The sequence below is a fragment of the Streptopelia decaocto genome (genome assembly GCF_964273445.1).
Source record: "Streptopelia decaocto genome assembly, contig: HAP1_SCAFFOLD_2357, whole genome shotgun sequence".
In the NCBI taxonomy this organism is placed as follows: Eukaryota; Metazoa; Chordata; class Aves; order Columbiformes; family Columbidae; genus Streptopelia; species Streptopelia decaocto.
In genome coordinates, this window is record NW_028116641.1 from 65 (window position 1) to 12,666 (window position 12,602).

The 12,602-nt window shown below is 64.3% G+C and overlaps 1 protein-coding gene and 1 long non-coding RNA gene across 2 annotated transcripts; one reads left to right on the forward strand and one right to left on the reverse strand.

The window, feature by feature from the left end:
- Positions 1–1,430: 1,430 nt before the first annotated feature.
- Positions 1,431–12,303, reverse strand: LOC309452120 (splicing factor, arginine/serine-rich 19-like; the record flags this gene model as incomplete). The annotated part of the gene is given in 5 exon segments (XM_082076800.1): positions 1,431–1,598; positions 7,531–7,824; positions 9,269–9,351; positions 9,433–11,956; positions 11,958–12,303. Coding segments are annotated over 5 exon segments (3,291 nt in total). The 5' UTR covers positions 12,180–12,303.
- LOC309452121 lies at positions 1,979–4,231 on the forward strand. Its single transcript, XR_014186445.1, has 2 exons — positions 1,979–2,017; positions 3,915–4,231. It is a non-coding gene; the product is annotated as an uncharacterized lncRNA (long non-coding RNA).
- Positions 12,304–12,602: the final 299 nt, after the last annotated feature.

Genomic DNA, 12,602 nt, shown 5'->3' on the forward strand with positions numbered 1-12,602 from the left:
GGTCAGTTTGGGGGTCAGTTTGGGGGTCAGTTTGGGGGTCCCGGGGGTCAGTTCAGGTTCAATTTTGGGGTCAGTTTTGGGGTCCCGGGGGTCAGTTTGGGGTCACTTTGGGGGTCCCAGAGGTCAGTTTGGGGCCAATTTGGGGTCAGTTGGGGGTCCCCAGTGGTCAGTTTGGGGTCAGTTTGGGGGTCCGGGTGTCACTTTTGGGGTCCGGGTTCTGGGGGGGGGTCGCTTTTGGGTGCTCCCCCCTCTCTGACCCCCCCAAATCTCTTTGCAGATGCTCCCGATGACTCCCTGGGTAAGTACCCCCCCCCCCCAATTATGTGACCCCGCCCCCAATTATGTGACCCCCCCCAATTATGTGACCCTCCCCAATTATGTGACCCTCCCCAACTATGTGACCCCCCCCAACTATGTGACCCTCCCCAATTATGTGACCCTCCCCAACTATGTGACCCCCCCCAACTATGTGACCCCCCCCAATTATGTGACCCCCCCCAATTACGTGACACCCCCCAATTACGTGACCCTCCCTAATTACGTGACCCCTCCCCAACTATGTGACCCCCCCCAATTATGTGACCCCTCCCCAACTATGTGACCCCCCAATTACGTGACCCCCCCCCAATTACGTGACCCCCTCCAATTACGTGACCCCCCGCAATTATGTAACCCCCCCCAATTATGTAACCCCCCCCAATTACGTGACCCCCCCAATTACGTGACACTCCCCAATTACGTGACCCCTCCCCAATTACGTGACCCCACCCCCAGTTATGTGACCCCACCCCCAGTTATGTGACCCACCCCCAGTTATGTGACCCCCCCATTATGTGACCCCCCCCAATTACGTGACCCCCTCCAATTACGTGACCCCCCCCAATTACGTGACCCCCTGCAATTACGTAACCCCCCCCAATTATGTGACCCTCCCCAATTATGTGACCCCTCCCCAACTATGTGACCCCCCCCAATTATGTGACCCCCCCCAATTACGTGACACCCCCCAATTATGTGACCCTCCCCAATTATGTGACCCCTCCCCAACTATGTGACCCCCCCCAATTACGTGACCCCTCCCCAATTATGTGACCCCCCCCAATTACGTGACACCCCCCAATTATGTGACCCTCCCCAATTATGTGACCCCCCCAATTATGTGACCCCCCCATTACGTGACCCCCCCATTACGTGACCCCTCCCCAATTACGTGACCCCCTCCAATTACATAACCCCCCCAATTATGTGACCCTGCCCCCAATTATGTACCCCCCCCAATTATGTCACCCTGCCCCCAATTATGTAACCCCCCCAATTAAGTGACCCCGCCCCCAATTATGTAACCCCCCCCAATTATGTGACCCCACCCCCCCAATTACGTGACTCCCCCCCCCGTTATGTGACCCCCCCCATTATGTGACCCCCCCCCGTTATGTGACCCCCCCGTGCCATTTTTGGGTCCCCCCCACCTTGTGCACGGCCTTGCGCAGGATGTCCTTGTACTCGTCCTTGGTGATCTCCTTCTTCTGGTAGAACGGCTTGATGGCCAGCTTGACCTCCTCCACGGCGCGCTCCTGCGTGTGCAGCTTCTGCAGGTACTGCGGGGACAGGGGACGTTGGGGACATCGGGGACTTCGGGGGCATCGGGGGGCTCGGGGGCATTTGGGGCATTGGGGACATGGGGGACTTTGGGGGGCTTGGGGGCATTGGGGATATTGGAGAGTATGGGGACATTGGGGGATATGGGAGACATTGGGGCATGGGGGAGTCAGAGGGACATGGGGACACATGGGGGACATTGGGGATACTGGGGACATTGGGGATATTGGGGGACATTGGGGGATATGGGGACATTGGGGGACATGGGGACATTGGGGGACATGGGGGGACATGGGGGACATCGGGGGGCTTGGGGACATTGGGGGGCTTGGGGACATTGGGGGGCTTGGGGACATGGGACATGGGGGGACAACGTGAGCTCCTCCACGGCCCGCTCCTGCGTGTGCAGCTTCTGCAGGTGCTGCGGGGACATGGGGACGTTGGGGACATCGGGGACACCGGGGGGCTCGGGGGCATTTGGGGCATTGGGGGGTATGGGGACATGGGGGTACTGGGGGACATGGGGGGACAACGTGAGCTCCTCCACCGCGCGCTCCTGCGTGTGCAGCTGCTGCAGGTGCTGCGGGGACACTGGGGACATGGGGACTTCGGGGTGCTTGGGGACATCGGGGGGCTTGGAGACATTGGGGACTTCAGGGGGCTTGGGGATATTGGGGGACATTGGGGTGTATGGGGACATTGGGGGATATGGGAGACATTGGGGCATGGGGGAGTCAGAGGGACATGGGGACACAGAGGACATTGGGGGGACATGGGAATATGGGGACATTGGGGGACATGGGACACATTGGGGATATTGGGGATATTGGGGGGACATGGGGACATTGGGGATATGGGGGACATTGGGGATATGGGGGAGTCAGAGGGACATGGGGACACATGAGGACATGGGGGACATTGGGGGTATGGGGACATTGCGGGGTATGGGGGGACACTGGGGATATTGGGGACATTGGGGACATGGGGACATTGGGGGACATGGGGGATATTGGGGGGTATGGGGACATTGGGGATATTGGCAACATTGCCAGGGTATGGGGACATGGGGACATTGGGGGACATGGGGGGACACTGGGGATATTGGGGACATTGGGGACATGGGGACATTGGGGGACATGGGGACATTGGGGGACATGGGGGATATGGGGGAGTCAGAGGGACATAGGAGACATGGGGACACATGGGGACATGGAGGGGTCAGAGGGACTTGGGGGGGTAAGAGGGACACAGGGGACATGGGGGACATTGGGGACATGGGGGACATTGGGGATATTGGGGAGTATGGGGACATTGGGGCACTGGGGGACATGGGACATGGGGGGACAACGTGAGCTCCTCCACGGCCCGCTCCTGCGTGTGCAGCTGCTGCAGGTGCTGCGGGGACAGGGGACATGGGGACACTGGGGACATAGGGGGGTATGGGGACATGGGGGACATTGGGGACTTCGGGGGGCTTGGGGACATTGGGGGATATGGGGGACATTGGGGGATAGGGGAGTCAGAGGGACATGGGGACACAGAGGACATTGGGAGGACATGGGGGACATTGGGGACACTGGGGATATGGGGGATATTGGGGACATTGGGGGATATGGGGGACATTGGGGCATGGGGGAGTCAGAGGGACATGGGGACACATGGGGACATGGAGGGGTCAGAGGGACATGGCGGGGTAAGAGGGACACGGGGACACAGGGGACATGGGGGGACAGGGAGGGTATCAGGGACTATGGGGAAACATAGGGGACATGGGGACATAGCAGACATTGGGGGGTCATGGGGTCAGAGGCACATGGGGACACAGAGGACATTGGGGGGACATGGGGGACATGGCAGGGTTAGAGGGATATGGGGGACATGGGGGACAAGGGTGGCACAGGGGACATCAGGGGACATGGGGACACAGGGACATGGGGGACATGGGGGGACACGGGTGGGACAGGGGACATGGGGAGATCAGGGGACATGGGGGTCAGGGGGACATCAGGGGACACGGGTGGGACAGGGGCTGAGGGGGACATGGGGAGATCAGGGGACATGGGGGTCAGGGGGACATCAGGGGACACAGGTGGGACAGGGGCTGAGGGGGACATGGGGAGATCAGGGGACATGGGGGTCAGGGGGACATCAGGGGACACGGGTGGGACAGGGGCTGAGGGGGACATGGGGAGATCAGGGGACATGGGGACATCAGGGGCTGGGGGGGAGCAGGGGCTGCAGGGCGGTGCCGCAGCACCCACGTGGGCTGGTGTCACCCGATTGTCACCACAACGGGACGTCCCCATGAGCACCAGGGCCATGGCTGAGACAGGACGGCCTTGTCACCGACCCGGGATGTCCCCGTCACCACCAACAACAACGTGACACGTCCTTGTCACCGACCCGGGACGTCCCCGTCACCACCATCAACAACGTGACACGTCCTTGTCACCGACCCGGGACGTCCCCGTCACCACCAACAACAACGTGACACGTCCTTGTCACCGACCCGGGATGTCCCCGTCACCACCAACAACAACGTGACACGTCCTTGTCACCGACCCGGGACGTCCCCGTCACCACCATCAACAACGTGACACGTCCTTGTCACCGACCCGGGACGTCCCCGTCACCACCATCAACAACGTGACGCGTCCTCGTCACCGACTCGGGATGTCCGCGTCACCACCATCAACAACGTGACACGTCCTTGTCACCAACCCAGGACGTCCCCGTCACCACCATCAACAACGTGACGCGTCCTCGTCACCGACCCGGGACGTCCCCGTCACCACCATCAACAACGTGACGCGTCCTCGTCACCGACCCGGGACATCCCCGTCACCACCATCAACAACGTGACGTGTCCTCGTCACCGACCCGGGACGTCCCCGTCACCACCACCAACAACGTGACGCGTCCTCGTCACCGACCCGGGATGTCCCCGTCACCATCACGACCCTCAACAACGTGGGACATCCATGTCATTGACCCAGGATGTCCCTGTCACCACCACGGCCATGACCACCACGCTGTCCCTGTCACCAGTGTCCCCGATGACGGGTGTCACACCCTTGTCACGGGCCACCCTGTGTCACCCCGGCCCTGTCACACGCACACGGTCCCCATGGGACATGTCCCTCATGTCCCCATGGCCACCCCTGCCGGGTGCTGATGCGGATCATGGCCACACCAGCTCCTCCAGGCTGGGATTCTCTAGGCTCGACTCCATTGGCAAGACTCATCTAGACTCGACTTGTCGAGACTCGACTTGTCAAGACTCGTCTAGATTGTCAAGACTCGACTTGTCAAGACTCGTCTAGATTGTCAAGACTCGTCTAGATTGTCAAGACTCGTCTAGATTGTCAAGACTCGACTTGTCAAGACTCGTCTAGATTGTCAAGACTCGACTTGTCAAGACTCGTCTAGATTGTCAAGACTCGTCTAGATTGTCAAGACTTGACTTGTCAAGACTCGTCTAGACTGTCAAGACTCGTCTAGATTGTCCAGACTCGTCTAGATTGTCCAGACTCGACTAGATTGTCAAGACTCGTCTAGATTGTCAGCACTCGTCTAGATTGTCAGCACTCGTCTAGATTGTCAGCACTCGTCTAGATTGTCAAGACTCGACTTGTCAAGACTGTCAAGACTCCACTTGTCAAGACCTGTCTAGATTGTCAAGACTCAATTTGTCAAGACTCGACTTGTCAAGACCTGTCTAGACTCGCCTAGACTTGCCTAGACTCGCCTAGAGTCCACTCACCTAGACTTGTCTAGACTCCACTCATCCAGACTCCACTCATCCAGACTCCATTCTCTAGACTTGTGTAGACTAGTCTAGGCTCCACTCGTCTAGGCTCCACTCGTCTAGGGTTCTCTTGTCCAGACTCGTGTAGACTAGGCTCCACTTGTCTAGGCTCCACTCGTCTAGGGTTCTCTTGTCCAGACTTGTGTAGACTAGTCTCAACTCGTCTAGACTTGACTTGTCAAGACTTATCTAGACTCACCTAGACTTGTCTAGACTCTACTTGTCAAGACTCATCTAGACGCGCCTAGACTTGTCTAGACTTGCCTAGACTCCACTCACCTAGACTCGTCCAGACTCTGCTCGTCCAAACTCCGCTCGTCCAGACTCATCAAGACTCGTCTAGACTCGACTTGTCACGACTCATCTAGACTCGCCTAGACTTGTCTAGACTCGACTTGTCAAGACACATCTAGACTCGCCTAGACTTGTCTAGACTCGCCTAGACTCCACTCGCCTAGACTCGTCCAGACTCCGCTCGTCCAGACTCACCCAGACTCGTCTAGACTCGACTTGTCAAGACTCATCTAGACTCGCCTAGACTTGTCTAGACTCGCCTAGACTCCACTCGCCTAGACTCGCCCAGACTCATCAAGACTCATCTAGACTTGACTTGTCACGACTCATCTAGACTCGCCTAGACTTGTCTAGACTCGACTTGTCAAGACACATCTAGACTCGCCTAGACTTGTCTAGACTCGCCTAGACTCCACTCGCCTAGACTCGTCCAGACTCCGCTCGTCCAGACTCCGCTCGTCCAGACTCATCAAGATTCGTCTAGACTCGACTTGTCAAGACACATCTAGACTCGCCTAGACTTGTCTAGACTCGCCTAGACTTGTCTAGACTCGCCTAGACTCCACTCGTCTAGACTCGCCCAGACTCTGCTCGCCCAGACTCACCCAGACTCGTCTAGACTCGACTTGTCAAGACTCATCTAGACTCGCCTAGACTTGTCTAGACTCGCCTAGACTCGCCCAGACTCATCAAGACTCATCTAGACTTGACTTGTCACGACTCATCTAGACTCGCCTAGACTTGTCTAGACTCGACTTGTCAAGACACATCTAGACCCGCCTAGACTTGTCTAGACTCGCCTAGACTCCACTCGCCTGGACTCGTCCAGACTCCGCTCGTCCAGACTCATCAAGACTCGTCTAGACTCGACTTGTCAAGACTCATCTAGACTCGCCTAGACTTGTCTAGACTCACCTAGACTCCACTCGTCTAGACTCCACTCGCCTAGACTCGTCCAGACTCACCTAGACTTGCCTAGACTCCACTCGTCTAGACTCCACTCATCTAGACTCCACTCGTCTAGACTCCACTCGTCTAGACTCCGCCCCCCTAGACTCGTCCAGACTCCGCCCATCGCCTCCCCGCTCCGTCCCATCTCCCTTCTCTTACCCCCCCAGCTCCGTTTCCTCCCGTCTCCCCCCTTTCTCTCTTTATTGAGCCTATAAAACCGACACCAATTTAAGCTCTGCCCTTAAACTCTCGTTAAGCTTCGTCTTAGCACTACGAACGGTCGCCAGCCCATCTCGGTTGGGACGGGACACCCCACACCAGCGTAATTAACCCAGACTTAATTAACCCTCATCCCATTGGTTTGGATGGGACAACCACACATCAGCATAATTAACCCAGACTTAATTAACCCTCATCCCATTGGTTTGGATGGGACAACCACACACCATCACAATTAACCCAGAGTTAATTAACCCTTGTGCCATCGGTTGGGACAGGACACCCCACATCAGCATAATTAACCTAGAGTTAATTAACCCTCGGCCCATCGGTTGGGACGGGACAACCACACACCAGCATAAATAACCCAGAGTTAATTAACCCTCGTCCCAGCAGTTGGGACGGGACACTCCACATCAGCATAATTAACCCAGAGTTAATTAACCCTCGTGCCATTGGTTCGGATGGGACCCCTCCAGCAGACGTGTCCTCACCGCAGTGTCACCCCCCCCCGCCATGGTCCCCATGGGACACCCCCATTGCTCATGTCCCCCCCATGGGACCCCCCATGGCCCCCCCACCCGAGACCCCCCATGTCCCCCCCCACGGGCCCCCCCCATGTCCCCCCTGCCAGGACCCCCCGTGCCCCCCCCGCTGACCTTGTCCGTGTCCCCTCGTCCCTCGGAGGTGACGCTCCCGTCCCTCTTGGCGCCCTCAGTGCCGGACGAGCTGCTGTAGAGGGTGGGGGGGGCCCCCCCAGCACCCGCCCCCCCCACCGCCGCCCCCAAACCCGGCAGCCCCGTGGGGGTGGGGGGCGCCGAGGGCCCCCCCGGCAGGGGCAGAGCCCCGTGCAGCAGGTACGGGGGGGGGATATGGGGAGCTGGGGGGGGCACGCTGGAGGTGGGGGGCTGGGGGGGGCCCAGGGGGGGCGGCGCCTTCGTGTGGCTCAGGATCTGGAAAAAGGGGGAGAAAAACAGGGGGGGGGTTCTGTGGGGGGGCACCCCTGGTTTGGGGGGGGTGCCCTTGGTATGGGGGGGGCACCCCTAGTTTGGGGGGGGACACCTCGGGTTGGGGGGGGACACCCCTGGTATGGGGGTGGCACCCCTGGTTTGGGGGGGGGGACACCCCAGGTTGAGGGGGGGACACCCCTGGTTTGGGGGGGAACACCCCTGTTTTGGGGGGGGACACCCCTGTTTTGGGGGGGGACACACCCCAGGTTGGGGGGGGGGACACCCCTGGTATGGGGAGGGGCAACCCCCACTTTGGGGGGGGTGGGGGGGAGCACCCTGGTTTGGGGGGGCTAACCCTGGTTCGGGGGGGATACCCCCTGGTTTTGGGGGGGGGTACCCCTGTGGGGTCCTGCACCCCCTCCCAGATACAACATAGGGAAGTGGGGGTGGCCCAGTACCAGATGTCCCCCCCCCCTCAGTGTGGGGGTCCCCTATTGGGGGGGACGCCCCCCATTGGGTTTCTGTCCCCTCAAGGGGGGGTGACAATCCCTTTAGGGGGGTGACAGACCCCCCCCAAGGTGTGCAGCCCCTCTTGGGGGTCCCTGTCCCCTCAGGGGGGGGTGACAATTCCCTCCATGGCTGTGGACACCCCTGGGGTGACCGTCCCCAAACTGGGGGGGTGTCCCTGTCCCCAAACGGGGGGGGTGCCCCGGTCCCCAAACGGAGGGGGTGCCCCGGTCCCCAAACGGGGGGGGTCCCCATCCCCAAACAGGGGGGGTGTCCCCGTCCCCAAACAGGGGGGGTGTCCCCGTCCCCACGCTGGGGGTGTCCCTGTCCCCAAACCGAGGGGGTGTCCCCATCCCCAAGCTGGGGGAGGTGTTCCCATCCCCAAACGAGGGGGGTGTCCCCGTCCCCATGTGGAGGGGGTGTGTCCCCATCCCCAAGCTGGGGGGGGTGTCCTTGTCCCCAAGCTGGGGGGGGTGTCCCCGTCCCCACGCTGGCAGGGGTGTTCCCATCCCCAAACGGGGGGGGGGTGTCCCCATCCCCAAGCTGGGGGGTGTGTCCCCATCCCCAAGCTGGGGGGGTGTCCCCATCCCCAAACAGGGGGTGTCCCCATCCCCATGCTGGGGGGGTGTCCCCGTCCCCATGCTGGGGGGGGTGTCCTTGTCCCCAAGCTGAGGGGCGTGTCCCCATCCCCAAACAGGGGGAGGTGTCCTTGTCCCCAAGTTGGGGGGGGTGTCCCCATCCCCAAACGGGGGGGGTGTCCCTGTCCCCACCCGGGGGGGGGGTGTCCCTGTCCCCAAGCTGGGGGGTGCCCCCATCCCCAAGCTGGGGGGGGTGTCCCCATCCCCACCCGGGGGGTGTCCCCATCCTCACACTGGGGGTGTTCCCATCCCCAAATTGGGGGGGGGGGTGTCCCCGTCCCCAAACGGGGGGGTGTCCCCACCTGGTTGGTGGCCTGGATCAGCTCCTGCGCCTTGGCCCGGCTGGCCAGGTTGGCCTCCTCCATCTTGAACAGCAACGCGGTCACTGCGGGGACACCAGCAGCATTGTGGGGGGGGGTCACACACGACCCCCCCCCACCTCCCGGTGTCCCCAAGTGCCACCTACGCGCCAACACGCCGCTGGTGGCGCAGTCCACGCCGCCCTGCAGGCTCCACGGCCCCGGCGCCGCGGGGGGGCGCCCCCCGTCCCCCTTGGCCTCCGAGCGGCTGTCGGCTTCGGGTTCCACGCGGGGGGGGTCCCCGGCGCCCGAGCCCCCCGGGACCGCCGTCCCCGCTCCCATGGGGGCGCCCCCGCCCCCCCCGGGCCCCCCCGGCCCCTCCTCGGGGAGGAAGGACACGTCGGGGGTCTTGCAGCTGCTGTCGACCGTCTGCGAGTCGGGCGTCAGCTCCCGCTCGGGCGCCGGGGTGGCCGCCGGGGTGGCCGTCCCCACCGGCGCCTTCGGGGGGGGCGACGCGGGGGGCTTGGGGCTGCCCCCCGACTTCTCGGAGCCCGACCACGCGGGTTCAACCTTGGGGGGCAGGCGGGTTTGGGGGCTGCCGGCGCCCTGGCTGCAGCTGTCGGCCTTGGACTTCTTGAGCGCGCCCTTGACCTTGACCTTCCTCTTCTTCCTCGCCTCGGCGCCGCCCTTGGCCTTGCCGGGCCCTTTGGCCTTTTTCAGCCCGGTCTTGACCTTGGCGGCTTTGCCCTTCTTGCCCTTGACCCCCGCGTCCTTGGCGGGCTCGGCCTTGACCTTGACCTCGCCCGCCGCCTTCTCCTCGCCCTTGAGGAACGGTGCCCGGTTCTCGGCGTCGCGGCTGAACTTGACGCCGATGGAGCCGCCGCCGTCCTTCCCCGCCGCCGCCGTGGTGGAGCTGACGCCCTCGCGGATCAACACGGCCACCTTGGACTTGACCTTGCGCGCCGGGGGGGGCTTGGCGGCGCCCCCCTCCCCTCCACCACCATCCTTGTGCCCTTTGCTCTTCCTCAGCGCCTTGTCCCGCTCCGCCCGCGGCGCTTTGTCCTTCTCGCCTTTGCCCGGCGCCGCCGCGGGGGTCTCCTTGAACTTCTTCTTGTACTTCTCGCGGGTTGGGGGCGGCTCGTCGGCGCGGCCGCGCTTGCGCTCCTTCTCCTTCTTCCCCTCGGCGTGCCGCGCGTCTTTGGCGCCGCCGCCGCGGTTGCCGCCGTCCTGGTGCTCGCGGTCCGAGAAGCCCTCGAAGCTCAAGCCCTCGGAGTCATAGAGCACCTCGCGCTTGGCCGGCTCCGGCGAGTCCTGCCGCCGGCTCACCGTGATGGTGCGCTTGATGGCGAACAGGTCGGCGTCGCTCAGCTCCTGCACCGAGGGCGGCACGGCGCCGCGCCGCGCGGCTCCGTCGCCCCCCCGCTCGGCTTTGCCGTCGGGCTCGCGGGACGGCCGGCGCGCCGGGCGGCGCGAGCGGGAGCGCGACCGCTGCTTCTTCTTCTTCTTGCCCTCGCCGCGGTGCTTGTCCTTGCGGCGCCGGAGCCGCTCGCCGCTGCCCGAGCGCCGGCTCCGCCGCTTGTCCCGCGAGCGCGACCGGCGCCCGCGCGACCACGAGCGGCGCCGCGAGCGGGAGCGCGACCCGCGGCGATGGCGCCGCTCTTTGCTTTTCGGGGCGGTGGGGGGCGGCGGCGGTTCGGGGGGTTTTTTGCCGCCCCCCCAGGCGCCGGCGCCGCGTTCGCGGGAGCGCTTGGGTTTCTTGCGGGAGGCGGCGGAGGGCGAGCGCGGCGAGGGGGGGGCGCGCAGGCGGCGCTGGCTCAGGATCTTGCGGCGCAGGTCGGGGCCCCCCCCCGGTTTCCAGCGGGGGTCCGGTTGCGAGTCGGCGCCGAAATCGCCGCCGTCGTCCGAATCGGCGTGAAGGGACAAGAAGTCGTCGCCCTCGGGGAGGCGGGGGGGGCGCGGCTCGGCCCCCCGCCCGCGCGCCGCGGCTCCGGCGCCGCCGCGGAACAGCCGCAAGGGGCTGAAACGCTCGTCCTCGGGCTGCACGATCTCCCCCTCCTCGATCTCCGAGTCGCCCCCCCAGTCGCGGCGGGCGCGGTGGTGCCGGGGTTGGGGGGGGGCGGCTTTGGCGGCGCGGGGCTGGGGGGGCGGCGGCGCTTTGGGGGGGTTCCCGGCGGCCACCACCTCCAGGGAGAGCTTGCCGTCCAGTTTGGGGTGCGCGTCGCTCTCGGGGCGGCTCTTGGAAGCCAAATCCACCACGAAGACGCGGCGCCGCGGCTCCGGCGCCGCCGGCTCGGCGCGGGGGGGGGACGTGGCGGCTTCGGCCTCGGCGTCGTCCTCATCATCCTCATCCTCCTCCTCGGGCAGCGTGGAGTCGGCGCCGGGGGGGTTCGTTGGCGCCGGGGGGGCGGCGTCGGGCTCCTTGTCGAAGTCCTGGCTCAAGCTGTTGTCGTCGTAGATACCGGCCAAGGTCTCGGAGATGCGGCTGATGCTGTGGGACACGTCGGGGCGGGGGGGGGCGGCTTCTTCCTCCTCTTCTTCCTCCTCTTCCTCCTCTTCTTCCTCCTCTTCTTCCTCCTCGTCCTCCTCTTCCTCGTCCGGGCTGGGGCTGCTGCGCGACGAGCTGGGGTTGGAGCCCGTGGGGTCGAAGGGGTCGTACTTCTGGTCCTGCCGCCCTTCGGCCTCTTTGCCGGGCCGGGGGGGGGGGCGGGGGGGGCGAGGAAGAGGAGGCGCCGTAGGCGAAGTCGCCCCCCCCCGCGTTGTCCTCGTCGGTGGGGTGGAAAGGATCATAAATATCCAGGGAGGGGGCGCGGGGGCGGCAGGGGGGGGGGGCGGGGGGGTGCGAGGAGGAGGAGGAGGAGGAGGAAGAGCGGGACGAGGAGGAAGAGGAGGAGGAGGAGGAATCGGGTTTCTCCATGGCGGCGCCGGGGGGGGCCCGCGCCGGCTCGTCCCGCGCGCCGGGGGGGCCCTGGGGGCGCTGCCGCTGCTGCTGCTGCTGGGGCTGCTGCCCCCCCGGGGCGGCCGCGCGGGGCCGCGGGGGCGCCGGGGCCGGCCCGGCGGGGGCGGGGGGGGCGCGCGGCGCGGCCGGGGGGGGGCGGCCGGGGGGGGGCCCGGGGGGAACGGGGGGAGGCGCCAGCGGCGAGTGGATGAGACCAGGATGGGGCCTGGGGGGGGACAACGGGGGGTCAGGGACGCGCAGAACCCCACGGCCTGCGCCACATCACACACAATGCCCCGTGACCCCCCCCCGCAATGCCCCATGGCCCCCCACATCCCCATGTCCCCCCACCCAATGCCCCATGTCCCCCCCATCCTCCCCAATGCCCCATGTCCCCCCCAA